Source organism: Stegastes partitus, unplaced genomic scaffold (genome assembly GCF_000690725.1).
Source record: "Stegastes partitus isolate 25-593 unplaced genomic scaffold, Stegastes_partitus-1.0.2 Scaffold330, whole genome shotgun sequence".
Taxonomy (NCBI): Eukaryota; Metazoa; Chordata; class Actinopteri; family Pomacentridae; genus Stegastes; species Stegastes partitus.
Window position 1 is genome coordinate 21,815 of NW_007578061.1, and position 19,566 is coordinate 41,380.

Consider the following 19,566-nt stretch of genomic DNA (forward strand, 5'->3'; position numbering starts at 1 on the left):
AAAAAAAAAAAAAAAAAGATCTGTCAGTCAGATCTGCCCCAAGCCTTCCCTGAGGACAGAGTGGACATCTAGAGGACATCTAACATCTTGATCAGAAAGTTGTGCCGCTGTGGGTGGTCATATCTAACACGCAGAATCTGGCCGAAAAAGGGTGAATGAGACACTTTTCTCTCTTGAAATCCCAATTATAATTTAGGCCATTCGCACAGATAACATCAGATTTTACACCGGGTAATTATCTTGCCTGGTGCAATGCGAATACAACAATGGTGTTCATGAAGAATTAAACACAAAGCTCCAGGACAGGTTGTTGAGATGTATGCAAATGACGAAAAAACATAAAAATCTACCGACACATTACACGTACAAGATAAATGTTGTACCTTTATTTAGGTTCAGTCTGGAAGTATGTCCCTGTGTGACGTACAGTAGGTACAGTACTGTGGGTGTGTTTGTGTGTGGGATACATTACAATGTGTTCGTGCCATCTGTGTGGGAAGTGAATCCAAGTGGTGACCATAAACAAGATTCTCCCCATGAGGCTAACTGGCCAATTTGAAGCTTCGTGCACACCCACTCTTTGATCCTGGGTCACGGTAAAGTGCTGTCACCAGTCACCCACTTTGTCTAATGACTCCTCTTAATCCATTAATTAGCTAAAAAAGATTCAGTGGTGGGTGTAAATTTGCATATCAGTGCCACACTGTACTCCCATGTCTCTGAGCTAACGAAAACAATGTCTGATACATCAAAGAATGGATGTGAGCTTGAAAAAGTGGCAACCTGACAATGGTTTATTAATTTAGACAAATGCGCCCCTACAAAGGTGACAGTGACTGGTGGGCTTTCAGAACTCATTTAAAGATTCGGTGTAATACAGCGAGGGAATAGAAATTAGATATTATTAAATGCAACATTTTGAGTGCTTTAAGTTTTAGATCGCCTGCAGGCAGTTGATGTCTGGATGTTGAACTTATCTCTCTGAACTATCAGTTCTTTGTCACTGGAATAGTCGTGCAAAACGCATCTTTCAAAAACCGCTGATGATCTCTGGAATGCTACAAAACACTGAGAAGATGGGTAGTGGAAATGAAAGGAAGAGATTACACCCGGACGTCAGAGTGGACCGTGCCTGCATAATCTTCTATAATGACTCAACATATGTGCGTCAGTTATGTGAGTAAGCAGTGTCTGCCTGTGCTGTGAGAAAGGCAGTTCACTTTGATTTTCCACAGGGTCAAGGTATGCTGACTAATGGATGAATGGAACCTGTGAAACCTAAATGGAGTGAATAAGCAAACTTGATTATGGTCCTTTTCGCACACTGTTTCGATGCTAAATTAGATTTTTGTAACCCTGATTTGCATTTCACTTGTTGATTTGTTTATCTATAGAAGCGTCTAGATGAAGCTTAGCGGGCTGTTGCAACTAAATTAGGATTTATTGTTTTAAGTTCAGAAGCACCGTACTTACCCAGCCATTCAGTAAAAAAGATATTCTACAGTGGGGGTTACACTGGGTTCATGATTTGAAAAGAAAAAAAAAAAAGAAGAAGTGGAAGGTACAAAATGAACACACTGCCGGGCTAGAAGTAATGTGTGGAAGTAGATGTGTAGAAGATCTAGAGGCGTAGCTATTGCACAAGTCAGACTTTTTACTGCAGGCTTGAGAACTGTAAGTACTGCTGAACTAGTGCTCCATTGTCAAGATCAATCGTGCAGAAAATTAAACTTTTGTTCTACTTTTGCTCTCAAACGGCACGACAGAATGGTCTAGTAACTAGCTGGTTTAAAGGGCTTCTGTCATGATTTCCCCATTTTGTGGTGCGCCGAGATGTTGGAGGAGTGTGCGCTGTGTCGTCGCGGGATGGCTACGGGAGAAATGCATGACATCTTGGACAAGAGCGCAGCATATGAGATGAATCCCTTGTTATCCCTCTCAGAAAACATTGCAGGAGTGCCAAATCGTCTTCGTGAGGAGGACGTTTGTGTGGGTGGTGTGTGTGTCTGTATTAGGAGGTGATAGTATTAAAGAAACACACTGAGCTGATAAGAATTCAGAGTACCAAATGATAAATATGGATAATTCTGGAGAAAATATGAACGCAAGAATATCCCGTGTACATCCTGCTAATTTTACTCTCTTATATTTTTGCTCTTCTATGCACCTTGCTCAACTTTGCCGCAAATCCAACATGCCTAGAACCCCTGCCGTGACAGACCATCACCCTTTCTGTAATTGAACCATGAGGGAAAAACCAAGGCAGCAAATGCTGATGTTTGCTGATGGGAGGATAAAGCTTCCAATCATGTAAACAACCACAGGCTCAGACAAACAACTTTGTGCTGCATCAGTCTCAAAGGCCCCCCTGGGCTGAGAAACCTTCATTTATTAAATATTGGGGAACAAAGTAGAAAAAAGAGGGGAACTGTGCTATTAATAGTACCGTGAACGTGGCAACGATCTGTGTTTTGTAGCTTTCACAGGTGAAACAGTTGCTCTGTCAACGTGCACAAGAAAACCTGCAGGTTTCCTGCCAAACTCAGCGAAGATGTAAGATGATGTTTTGTTGAAATGCTGATCTTTTACACACTCATCATGGTGGCCATTACTGAACTGTGGCCACCAGCGAATAAGCTGAATAAATATTTAATGACAAAGCTGTGAAAATGATCAATGGATGGTGCAGTGGAGCCAAGATTCCCAGTCTAGATAGATTTATCATTGTAACTGAGAAAGTTCTGAGACTGATGACCATTCTCCTACAAATTTCCAACTTGAGCCTTTAGAAATAGGAAATAAAAGTAATACCGCGGTATTGTATTACGGGGTGGGATGAGAGGGAATAGGTGCTATTTGTCATCGGGTGAAAATTTCTGAATTAATGATTAGTGTCACATGAAAAATTCAGCATGTGGCCGCGTACACCTACATGTGTGCCTCGTAGCTAGGCATTTATGCATGTGTGATGCATCAGGCTGCCTCAGTAACACGGGCACTCTGTGGGTGACCCTGTCAGACGGCATGCAGCTGGACTTAGATTCAAAATAGCTTGTTCAGGTACATTTGGTTCTGCGTTCATTCCAATCATCTGACATTCAGTCAGAGTCTGCCCCTCTGTAAGTCTGGCTCCAAGTAATGGAAACTGGCAGACAGGCTTCAGGTGCAAATATAAATGTCACCGCAATTATGGTGGAGAGAAGTCTGCAAACAAACATCATCGGGAGGGGTGGGCTTTTGTATAGCTGTGAGAGTGTGAGAGAGAATATGTGCATGAAAATTGCAGGAGAACACCATGGGTACTGCAGTGTAGATGGTCATAATTCTTTCTCTTTTTCTGCTTCCTATCATCCTTGTTGCTATTTCCACATCTCTGACTGTCTTATTTCTCTTTAGATTCCATTCACATCAAAAGTGAGGCAAATTTCATTGTCAACCCACAACTGCAAATGCTCGGACGGGAAAATTTTAAGTTTCATAATAAGCTACTTTATTCAACTATTGATTAACATGTATTTCTTTAGGATATCATTTGCATTCTGTCTTTGCACACTGCCTGCACCAAATAAAGAATGCACATACTTTTGTCTCTGAAATTGTGCTGCAGTCTTAGCCAGGCTTAGCTCAGTGCTTGAATGCCTGCGGAATGAGCACTCCTAAAACTAAGGAAATACTTTTCTATAGACAGATGGCTCATCTAACTAAACTAGGCATTGTAATTTAGAAATTTATAACAACTTGGGGGGGAAAAGATTAACAGTATAGTTAATGTTTATTTCTACCTCTTAACTCTTAAAATACATTCTGATCCAGTTTGGTGGCACAAAGCTATGGCAGCTGAACATGAATATGCATGTTTCAGAGAGAGTAGCTCCAGATGTTCGTTTTAGTTTATGTTTTGTATGTACTTGTGTATGCACTTTATAAGAAAAATTGTTACAGCTAGGCTGAAGTACACAAAAGGAATAAACAAAGGGAAATCTCTAGAATTCAGCTACATGGAAAAAGAACAAATTACAACAAAAGGCTTCGGCAGTGAAGGCATGAGGGTCTGTTGTTTATCCCTGAGAATTAAAGTGAAAGGCTGTCATTTTAATGTCAACATTTCTGTACTACTGCTGACAATGTTGTTACATACAATGCAATATAATGCCGGCATTGCTTGTATGAGTTGTGACAGAGACATGAGTTTCTCCACCAACAGCGGTACTGCGGTTTGCTACAGAATCCGATTCTCCTTGCCTTTACTCCCAATTAGATTATCACAACTCACCAACTGAACCAGGAGCACGGCAGCGCACTCTTAATTTGAATTCAGGAAGCAATTAATTACTGTTGTCTAATCTTCCACTTTAGGTCTAATTTATGTCACTAAAATATGTTCTAATCTTTGCTTCTTTAGCAAGGCCTCCTCCCTCTCCTTATTCAGCCATCTGGTCCTGTGCTCTTCCATAATCTTAATCCCTTACCTGCATTTGTCTCACTAACATTTTATTATCTGTTTCCACCTGTTTGAATGTACTAATGGTGCAGCGATTGGTTATCTGATTGTAAGTCTGTGAAGCAGAAGGATGAATAAACATTAAAGTGCTGGAGCAGGTAGTGGCAAATTCGGCTGATGAGTGAGTGAGTGCGGGAATGTGGGCTGATATGCTAATGCAGTGGAAATGTGATGCAAATGAGCTTTTTTTCTTCACTGAAATGCACAGAAACTCTCAGCATTGGTATCAAACAGCTAGGTCGGTGTTTTAGCACAAGGTGTTTATAGTTGGAGCATCGTACAGACAGGGGATGTGCTTGAGGTGATGACCTCTGATCAGCACTGAGAAAGAGACAGGGGAAAAAAAAATCAGCAAGAATAGGAAGAAGAAGAAAAAAAAAATCCTAAATGCACATCCGCCCACATTCACACGATGACTGCACTCTCACTTCCACTCAGCATGGCTGGAGCACATTAGAAATACTTAAAATGTCATTGGCAGTAAACTGAGGATGGATTACAGGGGTGTTAGCATGTCATTATGTACATCAAACAAATCCACTACCCATGCTTGTCTTGAATAGCAATACCTATCATCACTACACCAGTGTGTGGTGTATGTTTTGGCAAAGACGAGCACTCTAAATAGCATTTTGATTTGGCCAGAAGAGCTTAAATCTGTCATTATGCTAAAACACATTATGCTGACCCGATTGAGACGCTAACGTGTGAATAGTTGGCACTAACTTACAAGGTTTATGTGCTTTTACATGTTTTATTACTGACTGAGGAACCAACCTGTAACCAGTTATCCATTAATCCCCTAAACCTAAAGCAGTTTATGGGCATTTTTTATTTTTTTTGCTCCTGTCACATTTTTGCTCATTTTGTAACTGCAATATAAAGTTCTGCATCTCTAGGAAACAGCACAACAATGACTAGAGAGAGCGGGAACTCAAATACATATTTTGTGCAGTAAAACAAGATTTTAATGCCATGAATAATTCCAAAAACTGTGATTTTCATTGTAGAAAAGATGGAAAAATCTTAAATTAACATGTATAAACATTTTTACCAACTGAGAAAATGGGGTCTCTACACATTTTGCGACTTATGAGTTATTTTCTACTTGTTTTTATCTGCTACGTCTGAGTTCTGCCTGTAATTCAGCCAAAAAGTCACATCATTGTTGTCACATGACTGTTGGACACTTACTAATGACTTCATGGTTGTTGTGACGAGCACAGAATTTAGGGTTTTTTGCCGAATCTGGTTAGTGAAAACAATCTATCTATATGATTTTTTATTTCTTCTTCTTCATTTTATTTTATTTTTTTAAATGACAGAATAAATATATTTTGATGAAATATCACACTTTTAAGCTTAGATTTTTTAAGCTTCGTTCCCTGACAGAAGAGCATGTCATTGATGAGTAGTTCAAGGACCTTTGGAAAGCTGAAATTCCACAGATTCTTCTGGTTTTAAAATTTCTGGCTCTAAAAAAAAATGTACAAAGACTCAGGTTAATTTACTAGGTGCACAGTATAATAAACATTGAATCTTTCTTTGTTGTGCACTTGTTGCACTTGTCCCCACAAAGTCAAACAGATCCAAGGACTGCTTTCTATTGAATTAGTCAGGAGTTACTTTATCATTCATATTATAGTGTTTAACTGGGTGACTTAGCTGGATGGAAAGGGTTCACGTAGGACTGCAGCCAAGGTTGGTTCGCTACCCAACAGCTTCACAGACACCGTTGCTAAGTGACAAATTGCTAGCACGAACAGAAGTGAGAGATGGAGTAAAAATGAAAGAGAGAGGGTGGAGGAAATGAGAGGGAGTGGAAATGATTGGCGCTCTCTTAGGATTTCTGGCTAACTCTTGGAGGATGCCTGGATGAGAGGGGAGGGAGACGGGGGGGCGGATGGGTGGAGGATGAAGAGGATGGAGGGTAATTGCCGCTGATCATGCTGTACAGAAAAGAAAAGGATGGAAAACACTGAACGGATACAGAAAGAACAAGAAAGAGGAGGGAGGGTGTCCAGGCATCTAGTATTGATTGAAGAAGGAGGAATGGCATTTTTATTCTGTCGCTTTATGGGGAAACAAATGAGGAAAATGATCGTTTCCCCTGCACTGGAAGCCGTGTGGCTCTTAAATATGGTGCCGGTGTCGTGGGGATTACGACATTTCAATCACGGAATGGTGAATGAAGGGTTTAAAATGTGACAGTGAATTTTTAAATTCCTCATTTTCAAAAGGAATAATGCTGTTACAAGATCACACTGCATGTAAAAGATCTCATAACACTAATACATGACAATGATTCTCCGTGATGAAATTTTTAGCCATGACAGCAACTGAGCTGTGACAGTGTTTCATTTTCAAATCTCTCTCTTCTTTTTTGGTGAGCAAAGTATATTTTTCCTCAGAAGGTTTTCCATCCCTTGACTTGGTCCGCTTCTCCATATGACAACTATATAGAGGTGGAGTGAAAAGACACATAATGAGACAAACGTGTTTGCTGGATATTACTGAATACAGAGCTAGCCAACACCAGTCTCTATTATGTATGGGGGACATGCATGAGTGTTAGAATAAATTTAGATGTTTTGGGGGTGTGTTACTTTATGGGTAAACCAAATAACAATGTCGGCTTGCTGCTTGTGTTTGTAAAGTTTTAGTATCCTTTATCGACTATGAAGTTGTGCTTGAGCCTCCACAATCATAAAAAGCCACACACACGCCTGCTGATTTACAGTGAACAAAAATATTGAGAGTTACTTCCTCCCCTTTCACCACTCACATGCTATTGTTGTGGTAGACATTTTAACATCAAAAAATGTTTGTTTTTTTTCTCTTCACACTACAGCTATGAATTTGTTATCGCTCAGCTAGTTGCCTTTTTTGTTTTTGTAACTCAAAGTTTGCTTAAAGACGGTATTTTATTTTAGGAAGGGGATTGTAGAACAGCAAATACATTACAAAGGTTTTCCTAGAAGATACAACGTGTGTGTCTGCAAGCATTTAAATAGGACTTAAAAATGTGTCAGCCCTTCATAAATAAAGAAATCTGCTTTCTCAAACTTGCAATATCTCAGTGGATGCTAATATGGTTCATAACGGTCATATGTTTAGAATTCCCAATGTCACCTTTACTGAATTCGATCCTGACACAGATCAAAGCTCGTCTGCTCCGGCTCAACTCTGGGCGAGTAGTTAAACATCAGGGCTGTTCATTGAGCACAGCGAGAGCATGAGAAAAGTCATCCAGTCATTAATCCTTTGCTGCCTTTTGTCCAGTTATATGGAAAAGAGATGGGGAACTTGGAAGAACATCAAAGCTGACATAAAGAGAGAGGAAGCCAGAGACAAGGGGACAGATGGTACTGTAGGTGAGCGAGTAAAAGGAAGGGAAGGGTGACAGTGATGCAAAAAGGAAAAATGGGATAGCAGAAAAGAGAGATATTGAGTTCAAAGGTCTCTATCTCTAGATGCTGGGTAAGCTACTGACCCAGTTCTGTGACACAATGGATGTAGAATCTTTTAGTTGTAAAGTCACATTGGGGAATTAAAAGAAAGCTTGCCTCTGTTCTTGTGTTCGTAGTACAGAACAAACTGCTGTCTCTCCCTGTGCTCCCCCTATCCTCCCACCGCTCAGACACTCTTTTAGTCTCGTAGTAGCATTACACTTCATTTCCCGCTCTCTGTTGTGCACACAACCGTTCTTTCGCAAACAAAAATACAGACATACAAGTGCACATTTCCTTCCCCTCTGTCAGTATGTGTCTCATGTTTTATCTGACTGCCTACAGTGTCCTGTGGGACCTGAGTGCCTGTTCAGCATACATTTGGGCCGCTACGATGTGAGGCCGCTGTGATTGTTCTAGTAATCGCCGACATGGAAAGATACCCCTTCAAGAATACATATAGATAACTGTATTTTTATCTTTCTAGTAGATCAAAGGAAGGAAATCCAACATTTTTTTTTTTTCTTGGCGTTGCATCATGATAATCTCAACAAACCATGGAATGGGTTTACACTAATGATACTAAAGTGATAAAATTATAGAAGCTGGTGGCAGATAATTGCATAATGTACTGATTTTTCCCAAGTGACAGTGGTCTGTTGAGGAAACAGCCCTGTGCGCATCTATGTAGCCACTTCACATGCTGAAAGCATTTTACTGCGCGTTATATCGTGTATAACTGTGACCAATAAAGGCCTTGAATCCTTAGAATGTAACTCTAAGTCCTCCATCCATCATGTCTGAAGAAAATGTTCCCAACCAAATGCAACCCAACAGCTATAAACCTAGCACGAAGCAAAGTGGTAAACTAAGTATAACCAAACACGTTTCTTGGATTTTAATTGGTACCAAACAATACTGGCCACACTAGTATCATCACAATAGCTTCTAATCTTGAATTAATTGGGTTCCAGACATTTGACAGCTGCTGCACTGGTATTGATACTTCTCTTTTTGTTGGTTTATTGTGTCAGGGGAAAATGCTGATAAAAGTAATCTGCTGATTGCTGCTAGCTCTTCTATTCAACGATGCTCTTTCACTGCCGCAGTGATGTAAAAACCTGAAAGGGAATCTAATGTGCAAAGACAATTAGATATGTGACATTCACTGAACTTCCAAAGACCTGCACTTGCTCTACTGTAACTCTGCAGTACACATAAAACCTGATGAATTGGCTTTGAGTTATTGTAATGACAGTAATGGGGATGGACATAATAACACAGGCGCCAGTGGTTTTAGTTTCTGTCCGAGAGATTTTCAATTGAATTGTGGCTGGTTTTTCCAGAAGTCAATGCTGAAACGCATCACTGCAGGGCATACAGTAGTGTATTGCTTAGTCGGTGGATATATGCCAATGCTCTTAATTGCATCTATGTTAGCCTCACTTGGATCTTCATGCATCTTAATCTATTACATGGAAGATGTGAGGAGAGGTGCAAGGGAAAGACACGAGGCAAGAGGAAATATGTTTTTAGAAAAAATTAAACATCATTTCCTCTGAACTGTCAACTAAAGTGACGTCCATTTCTAACGACAGTAGCACAGCTGGATCAGTTGTCAGTTAGAACAAATTTTAGATCAAAATGCACATATGCCACTTTCAGTATGCCTTTTTTTTTTTTTTTTTTAATTTAGCTTTAAGTCTTCCTATATGTTCTGTATTTATACTAAGATCAGTAAAACCACAGTGTGCAAATGTGTTCTGTTCAGACACTGAGCTTCACATTAAGCATATTTCCACTGGTAGCAACTGCATTAACTGATCTGTCTATTAATACATTATTTAGTAATCGAGGCTGTGATTAGAATGTTGAGCAGAAATGTGTTATTCCCACAAATGTTTTAGACTAAATTTATTTGATGAGAACTGACTAAATGTGTTTAATCTGTGATTGACATCAGGCTCTCTGCCTCTCCATAACTAGATTATTATTCAGGACACACACTAAAAGGGGAAATAAGAGATTATGAGTATGAGGCTTGTTTTCATGTTGGAAGAAAACTGTTCATGTTTTTGTCAATCATATCCACAAATCGTCTATTTTAATTAGACTGTGAATCTGAAAACCAGTATGATCTCAATCTTGGCATTAATGCTCATGAGCCTGTTCTGTTCTTGGCCTGTCTGTATAAAACTGTAGTCATGGATCAGCCAGTCATCGACAGATTTCCAATAAAGGGGTGTGTCTGTCCAGTAAAAGCTTGTCTGTGAAGGCTCTCTTGTATAGTCGCTCTAGCTTCCTCAGGGATTCGCCCTTGCTCCTTGGAGCAGAAATAACCACATTAGAATGGCCTTCATGATGGCAGCCCATCATGGAGGTAACAATGTCTGGGTGGAGTGAGGAGCAAGGAGCGAGAAACGATCAGTTTTGGAAAATGGCATGTGCCCATTGTGTCTGCAGGGCTACGAGGAAAATCAAAGAGGGATTTGAAAAGATCAGCAAATCAATACATACTAAACATACAGTGCGGTAGACAACGGGCAGATTTATTTAAACTGCACATTGTGCACACATCAACAGAAGGACCTGAACTGCTTGATGTATGCTGACTAGCGTGACATTGCACGCTCAATATTTGACCCATTTTTACAATGTTTTTTTTTTATTATTTATTTTTGGATTCTGTGTATCTGATATATCATTTCCCAGGACATCCTGACATGAACGTTTCCTTCTTTGCCCTTGTGTTCTTTTTTCAGCATTGTGCTAAGACCTTGGATGTAATCCCACAGGACAGAATGGTCACCACTACTGAAGACTACAAGATGTCCACGATGGTAAATCATGTCAGTAGAAGCAGAGGAAGGAAAGGAGGACTGCCCTGCTGTTTATGCGAGCCACTGTGCACTGTGGATGGTGCAGAATGGGTGTGAATGTGTTTGTATTGGGGGCAGAGACTTGCACTGATGAAAGGTCAAGCCATGTGTGCTCGCCTGCCTATCAAACACACACCACAAGGATTAGCCTAACTCTGCATTTACACACTGCTTTCTGCATACACACCAGCAGTACTGGCAGATACCACCAAGGGGAGCTCTGAACCTGTGATCATTTGTTAGGCATATCGCATACCCATTTCTCCACACCCCTCCCCTCTCCCTCTTCTCTCTTGGCGGAGAGTCCCTATCACCTCACCTAATTCTGTCTGCTTCATTTTATCCCGCACAAAGCTGACAAATTCATAGGTTTTGTGGAAAAAGACAGCGAATATACACATACAGAGGGAGAGAGAGGAAGAGAGAGAGAGAAAGAGAAAGATAGAGAGAGAGGGAGAGGGAGAGGGAGAGAGAGATCGTGAGGCTGGCTTGTACGAGCTCACAGACTTTACTTATTTTGGAGCTTACTGATCCAGCGGTAGATATGCATGACGCTGCAAGAGCCATTAAAAACAATAGAGACAGAATGGATGAGACTTTGAAGACCGCTGGGGATGTATGATAACCTCAGCAGGAATCTGACACTTTTCTTATAGACTGCTGTCTATTTTTAAAGATATCTGTATCAGAGCCACTGGGCTGCTGAAAACAATAATGGAGTTTGTGTGGGTGTTTGCGTTGTTTTTGTATTTAAAGAACACATGATGTAAACAAAAGTACTAATGGCATCTAATGCATGTAGGAGGAGGGGCAGGACCTACATGTTGTATTCATCACATACTTCTTCAAAAAATATTTTGATTTATGTGGATTTTTTGGAAACTACACTGTGTAAAGGGAAAAGAAAACAAGCATGACGATATATTTCAAATTAGCAGCCCTGAAAAGTCTTTCCTACAATGGCCAATATTCATTTAGATTCTAATTGAAGTGTTTAATTCTGGCAGTTCTTGACCAGATATCCTATTTCTAATGTCATTGTACTGGACAGTGCTACATCCTGCGTCATGTGTGAATGCATGTTTGTGCTACAAGACTTCCAAACATGCAAGCGATCATTGATCTGCTGGGTATCAGCTCAGCGGTAAACATAGGGTCACAGGTGGTCAATGTCATTGATACTTGTGTGCTTCTGTCTCTCCGTGGGGATGGTCCAGTGTAAATCTAGAGAGCTCTTTAACACTTGGACTGCCTGGTAAGTCAATTAGAATGATCCAGTGGGGATTCAAGCTGTTATGTGGGTTAATGGAGATAGCCTGGACAACACGATGTGGGTGGTTAGCTCGGAGTCAAATCATGGACGGAGTACAGGGATTTAATATCTGCTCGGCCAGATGCAGTTTTCACAGAGCATGAAGATTTCTAGAGATTAACCTGGCTTTCATATCTAGAGGATCGTGTATGTGGGCGGAAAAATCTTAACTAATGTGCAGGTAATTCACAAATCTGAAAGTCAGGTAGGATTTTCCCAATGATTCATAGAAACAAAATGTTTTTTTTTGTTTGTTTGTTTTTCTCTCCATGAATAACAAGAGTACATGAGGTTGCCTTAACACTACTTGATGTGTCTGCTAGTTTCAAGTAACACATCCATCCATCCACTATCTATACACCGCTCAATCCTCACTAGAGTCATGGGGGCGACTGGAGCTTATTATACAAATTCTGAATAACAGAATTTCAATTTTAGTCCAGCCATGTGCATCAACAACACACTTTTAGTGACACTTAATATATAACTATAATTGATATACGTTGAATAGTAACTCTTCTTGTAGTAATTGTATAAAATTGAGTTTGTTTTTCCCCCAGTGGACTGCAGGTGTACTCTAAATTCTACAAATGAATAGACATACTGATAGTCAGACAGACACAGAGGCATTCAGATAATAATAGTCTCAGTTCAGCATGTGTTTACGTGCATGGCATGTGTTTCACATTTGCTTAATGATCGTTATGGTGCAGTTGGTGGTAGGTGGATTGGCTCATGCTGTAAATCTTCAAAATCGTGTTGGCTTCCTAAACTCATTAAGCTAGTTGCACTCTGCTGATCACACACAGCTCTACAGCATAACATATTTGACCCCGACTGTGTATGTGTGTGTTTGTGAGAAGGCTGAGTTTCTTTGTGCATGTTTGGAAGTGTGTAGTCCTTTGCCCTTATTCTAAGGCAAGTGCAGTATATTCTAATGACACATTAGTTCCACAAATCTTGGACTATACCCATGGCTAAGTTACCTCGCTGAAATACATAATAATATTATTGCAATGTGACAGAAATTGCAGAGTCTGGTTAGCATGGAAATGTCTCCCTATAATTTAACAGCACTTAGTCCACATTAAGAATCACTTTGCTCTCAGGTTTTCATTTCTGCAAAGCGAGGAATTTCTTCAGTGCTTAAAAGTAAAGGGGCTTGATAGTATTGGCTGCTTTTTCCCAACTTTCTGGAGATGTTTTTGCTGTGAAATAAAGCTGATGCACCGTCTTTGTGTTAATGCATTCACATTTGGCTTTTTGTATTCAGGGCTGCTTGCAAATGCCCATTATTAGTTCTGACAAGCCATTCATTCCAATTACATTTACCAAAAAGGAAAAAAAAAGAAAAAAAGTGAAGAAGTAAGCACGGCAAGTGTAAGTGAAATTGATTGTATCTCTCTGCTGGTATCTGCACCTGCCAATTGATGACTTGGAGAATCCAGAGAGGCCAGTATTCAGGCAGTGCTCTGCATGTGCATGTACTTAGTGTTTCCCTGAGCATGTAGCAGACAGAACAAGCAGGAGTGCATAGTCTCACAGTGTTTTACACAAATTCCACACCAACTCACGTACATACACATGCAGGTTACTGGTGCTCTTTTGTTTTCCATTAGCTACGATTAAAGGTCTGTAAAGATGTGTTGGGTAATTTGTTCAGAAAGGTTTTAAGTGCAATGTCACCTTTGATAAATTAGGGTGCATTCCATTTGTGTAGCTGAGTACATTATGTGCATACCTACTGAGCAGAGCACTTTCTTTACTTGTTCATTAATAAGTCCGCAGAACAATGTCCTGGGACAAAGCCTACATGTGCATATTTGTCTTTGATTGCATTGTAATGTATGTTAACAATAGTCTGACTACAGCTAGGATCATAGTCGCATTTTCATGTAGGCTGTAATGCTTTTACCTTTGAATGACCTAAATATAAAAGTGAGATGGATCTTTGGTCATTGGTCAGAATTTAAATATGAGAGAAACATAAAGGAGCAAGGCTCTTCTGCTCTACTTCAGCCTGAAAAAAAAAAGAAACGTTTGTTATGATGGGAGGAAGGAAAGCAAATGTGAGAGGAGGAAAGTGAGACAAACACTGCCTGTGCTTTCCATGTCCTAGGAGAAAAGAGAAATGATGAAAGTAGAGATAGGGTGGGTGGCAGACAGAGGCACCATCCTGACTGCAGCGGCCCTAGATTTTGCGTGCAGTGTTTACCTGGCGCAGGTTGCGGGTGACGCGCACGTCATGCCAGGCGTTGTCGTTGAACTTGCCATTGACGGGCTCCACCAGAGCCTCGAAGGCCCCCGAGCCCAGGTTGATGACCAGCCAAACAGCGCCACTCTTCAGGGAAAGGTTCACATAGTCAGCTGACTTGCCGGTGTGGAGCATGAGGCCGTTGCGTTGCAGTGTTCGGAAAGAAAGCGTGATCTCGTCGGTGCTGCTCTGGATGGGTGTCAGGGACAGGTCGTAGCAGAAGAACTCGTTGCCCTTGAAGGTGGCTACTGACTCTTCCTTACCTGGAGAAGAAAGAAGGGAGGGGAAAGGAAAGGTAAGGAACTTCATTGAGAAGGAAACACTCACTATCAGCCTCTCATCCTCCCAGAAGCGTGTTTTACTTAATAGTTTATTCGGATATTTGAGCTTCACCGTGCAGAATGACATGCTGAAGGGGGAAATCATGGTCCAATCATTGTTCAATATGCAACTTCCCCAAGTAGGATCTATGAACCCTTTAATATTTATATTTCTTTTAGTAAAAAAAGCATTAAACCTAAATTATTATTTATTGGTAATTATAAAGCCATATTCTTGGGTGGAACATTTGGAAATGTAACTCAATAAATATGTTTACAATTCCCGAATAAAAACATTGATTGTAGTTGAAACTCTCATCCCCTCAAAAAAATGTTATATATATTAGCTTATGAATATATTAAATATATTAAACAACTTCAGTGTACAGTGATTCATCTGCATTGGAATAATAATGGTTTGGCAGTGTCTTAAATCTAAAAAAACAACTTCCATCACAGTGGAGCAAACAGCTGGGTTAGAATCAGACACAAATATATTTTTGGATGGTGGCAAACCAGAGAAACACCAGTGCCAAGACCAGACAAAGTGGATTAAAAGAGCAACTCAAAAAAAAGCCCAAAAAAGAAAGGGAAGAGAAGGTGCTGACAACTTTGCTAATGCCTGCCAGTCTGTCTGCAGCACATGGCCTCCTTCCACCGCATTGGGCTTTGTTCACACACTACTAGTCAAAACAGACAGTTTGTACAATGGACACATGTCAAACAGCAGCCTTACAGCAGCCAGGGAGGACACTGTGTGCATCTGTCAAGAACTGAACAAACACCTGCAGCTGGTACAACAGAAAGAAGGCTGCAAGAACGCTCACAACAGTGACACCTAAATCACATGAGTCAGAGTGTGGACACTGAAGCCAGTGAGCAAGGGAAATAGTAGCTTTTGTGTAGGTCTCCGTACTATTTCTCATGATTAGATTTGCATACACCCCATGTTATTTACTTGCCTTACTGTTATATACATATTATGCTATGTTTTCTATGGAATACATCCCGCCTTTTCCCTGAATCACATTACTTCTGTTAAAGAGATGCCCTCATTGCCATGCAGGATCAACTGAGCTTCATCTCAACTAAGAAATATTAACAATGAGGCGGCTGATCCTTATACAAAGTAGTTCTAATCCTAAACTAGGTAGAGCAAATTCATGAGGGAAAAAAAGAATCATTGGTAAAAGCAGAGATTCACACATCGCCAATTACAAAAAAAAAAGATCTCTCCAGTCCCAAATACCTCTTCTTCACTCTGCAGTTATACAAATCAACCGCTTCCCTGACATGAACTGTGATCTGAAGTGACACTCGACTTCCTGTGTTCATTTGCCCCTCCACACCTCTGTTTCCCGAGGGAGGCCCGAATGAGGAATCAGCCTCAGGTAATGAGGTTTAGGGCTCAAATAGGAGGGAGAGAGGGCAAACTCAAACTGCCAAGAGGGCCCCTGTATGGGTGGATCATCAAATCTAGTTTATCCTGAAGTTCCATTACAGCAAAATCACTCCAAGACCTCGGTGCATTTCCCTGAGGAGAGAGGCTGGGGCTGGTCAGCTGGGGGTGGTCTGCTGGCAGACAGATTGAAAGCCAAATCTCATGAGCGAGCGAGTTCACTACAGGAACAATCTCAGGTGAGAGGAGAAGAGTGGTGGTGGATAATAGCTTGTCCATTTGATATCTATGCACTTTGTACTGAGATATGACCATTAATTTTTCAATGTGTAGTAGGCAATATAAGAAAAAGGGTTTGTTACAGTATTGGGTGAAGGATAACTGCTGCATGAAAGACACAAGGAAAAGGAAAGAAAGCTTTGAAGAGGTAGAAAGAGTACAGTGTTAAGTGACATTCTAACTGCTATACTCCTGGAACATTAAAGAGGATGATAGCGCTCACTTTGAGACAAACACGGCCACATAATACGAGTGGATGCACTCACATAAAAGAAAACATTTCAGGGGTGGGGGGGGAAAAAAAAACGAGTGAGGGACGAATAGCATCCAGACAGCGACAGCTACTTAAAAGAGCATTTTGGCTGAAATCGAAATTTAGAGCAATCTCAACTGAAGTGTGAATTGTTATCAAAAAAAAAAAAAAAAAAAGGCATCAAAGGGGGGAGAGAAAGAGATGGTGGGGAAAAATGACACACAAAAGCAAATCCCCCAAGAGCAGCATCCTGGCGGTGCCTGCGTTGCTGATGTAGGAAGAACAAAAGCGTAGCAAATGGACCACAGCAACCATTTTCAATTATGTACTAAGTTGGACCGCCTCCCAAAGTATGGGCTGTTAACGGTAAGCAACAAACAGCTTGTGATTGCTTCCATGAGCTCAGTGAGATTGAGCCGCATGCAATGGAGAGACACACGCCGCAAACAAAAAACTTTCTTTTGTTTATGTCTGTTTAATGAACAGAAGGCTGAGAGGAGGAGATAAAGCTGGAGAGGATTGGAGAGTGACAGGAGAGGATGATAGCGGTGTGGGGGGTTCACTGGAGCACCAGCCAGTCTGGTCCCTCAGTAAATTATTTTAAGGGTAACACAGTCATATTATATTTGTTTGTGATTTCAGAGCCAGAGGAAGGGGGCAAAAAAAACAAAACGAAAACAAAAAAACAACTGCAATATTGGCCTGACAGTAATACGATGCAGTGCTATCCCTTCGTGTACGTTGATCCATACTGCGAGTCACGTTAAATCATTTCCTGTATCCCCTGTATGCTCCAGGTGATTGTTGATCCTTCTGCACGATGCAGAGCACTGGAAAAGCCCTCCTCTGACATCCCAGGAGGCACACGATCACTTCAGCCAAGACGCAACAACTAAAACAAAGAATGTGTTCTTTTTTTCTTATTCTTTCCATCCCTGAGAGCACTTCAGCTCCTTTGACTTATGAGCTTGTTGCTATACATCTGTTTTTCTCTTGCATCTACTGTACATCTCGATCTCATCCTCTCACTCCCATGGTAACACTCCTGTGATTACGTGCATATACACACTTGGAGTATACGCTTTTCACTCTGATCAAATCTCTTTCCGTAAAGCCCAAGAGCAGACACTCTAGCCAGAGGAAAGACGAGACGCACAAGCATGCAGCAGAGACTAAAGTGCTGTCAAGGTCTCAATTAACCTCACACAAAACCCCGACTACATTACAGAAATGACTCATTTGAAATTTAGCCACCCGTAATAGAAGCCTATTAATTAAATGTTGAGCTTCTTTGATATTTGATTTTATACCATTTGTTCAACAGACCTTTAGTACAGGGTATTTTTAGGGGTCAGACCGATACTGTCTGCATCAAGGCAGAGCAAACTAACCAACAATTGCTTCATGAATAAGCAAATGTAATGAGGCAAGCCAGTGTTTATCATCTGCCTTGTGTATTTACCCAACCTCAGCAGCCGTTCATGGTGCTTAGACTACAGGGTGTTTCTATGCGTTGGATCTGGAAGTTCCGCTGGCTTCAAAAACTGAATGACGCAAGCAGAAAAAAACAAGAAGGTAAATAAAAACTGAAACTTTCTGAAATTTCTAAACATAAAGCCCCAGACCTACTCCAGCTGTCGAAGTGCTACTCTCTAGCTGAAACTGATTTCTCTGGAAGAAAAAAAAAACAACATTTCAAAGCAGGAACGAGCACAATGTCACATCTATTTTTTCAAGCGCCCCCGATCCAACTTTGTGTATAACACATCCTAAAGGATGCACTTCTTTTCTCCACCCTGCCTTCACACCTTACACAAAAAGGATTCGCTAACCTCAACCTCTACTGCCACCTCTGTCACAACGATGCCACCAGCAATAGCTAAGGACTTTGCTGCAGACATTGTGTCAACCAGCTTGTCCTCTGTGATCTGTGGCCTTCGTTGTTCTTGAGGGGATGCTTCATTTCTGTGAGCTACACAGTGAAGGCTTGAGGGGGTGGAGGACGAGGATGGAATTCAAGCCCGAGTAGAATCAATGCCATTGACTTGGACCATCACACACTCCAACCCACACACACATATGGGACGCAATCCTGCTGTAGCTTCACATGAGAATCCCAGGCGAATGTAAGCACCAGGGTACGCGTAAATAAATATGCTACCAAGTTGCCTGCCCTACCAATGCTGTGATTTATGTTCTACCCAGAATGTCCCCACTCCGGAAATGTAGAGCATCGTAAACGGTGATAAAGTGTCACGAGAACACAAATACAGTCCGTGTTTGTCAATGCTGCCCTGAAAGTGCCATTTTAGGCTAATCTTTGGTGGATATTACAGTAATAAAAGCGCAGTGCAGCATGTGTTATTAAATTGGATTCAGCTCAGACTGAGAGAGAGCAGGTTTAATAAGATGAGCTGCATGAATAGCTCCATCCAAACTTGTGTGCTGCATTAGTCAACGCATAATGAACCCTAACATACTGCTTTTTGGCCGATTGGATTACATATTGGGAGTGATTAGGTAGTTTTCGGGGAATTAGTAAAGAGAGAACGGAATAAGACAAGACAAAGTGTCTGTGCGTGTGTGCGTGCGAAAACACCCAAAATCGCGATGACCACATGCTGGCAAATCTGCTCGTCACATCACATTACCTCACTGTTCTCACACACACACACACACTCGCACACACCCACATATGCATATACAGTCACCCTCTATTAGCTTTCGATGAGTGCCAACCACCCTGCAGAGAGACTATCCGACAGCTTTGGAGAAACGATTCAACAGCAAGATGAGAGAGAGCAGTGGGAAATGTAAGGAGCATATGAAAGCTTTGATGCTGCTTCATGAATCAAACAGGCCTGCTGGGTCCACAGACAGCGGCTAGTCTCCAATGCTAGCTGCAAGGCGCAGGCAAAGG

The 19,566-nt window shown here is 41.1% G+C and overlaps 1 protein-coding gene across 1 annotated transcript in view; it reads right to left on the bottom strand.

The window, feature by feature from the left end:
• The window catches only part of LOC103358773 (neurexin-2-like), a gene marked incomplete at its 3' end in the record, with an annotated part of 252,213 nt that overhangs the window by 21,667 nt on the left and 210,980 nt on the right, over positions 1 to 19,566 (bottom strand). The window contains exon 5 of the mRNA XM_008283877.1: positions 14,357 to 14,658. Within this exon, the coding sequence (XP_008282099.1) occupies positions 14,357 to 14,658 (302 nt within the window). The remainder of the gene's footprint in view (positions 1 to 14,356; positions 14,659 to 19,566) is intronic.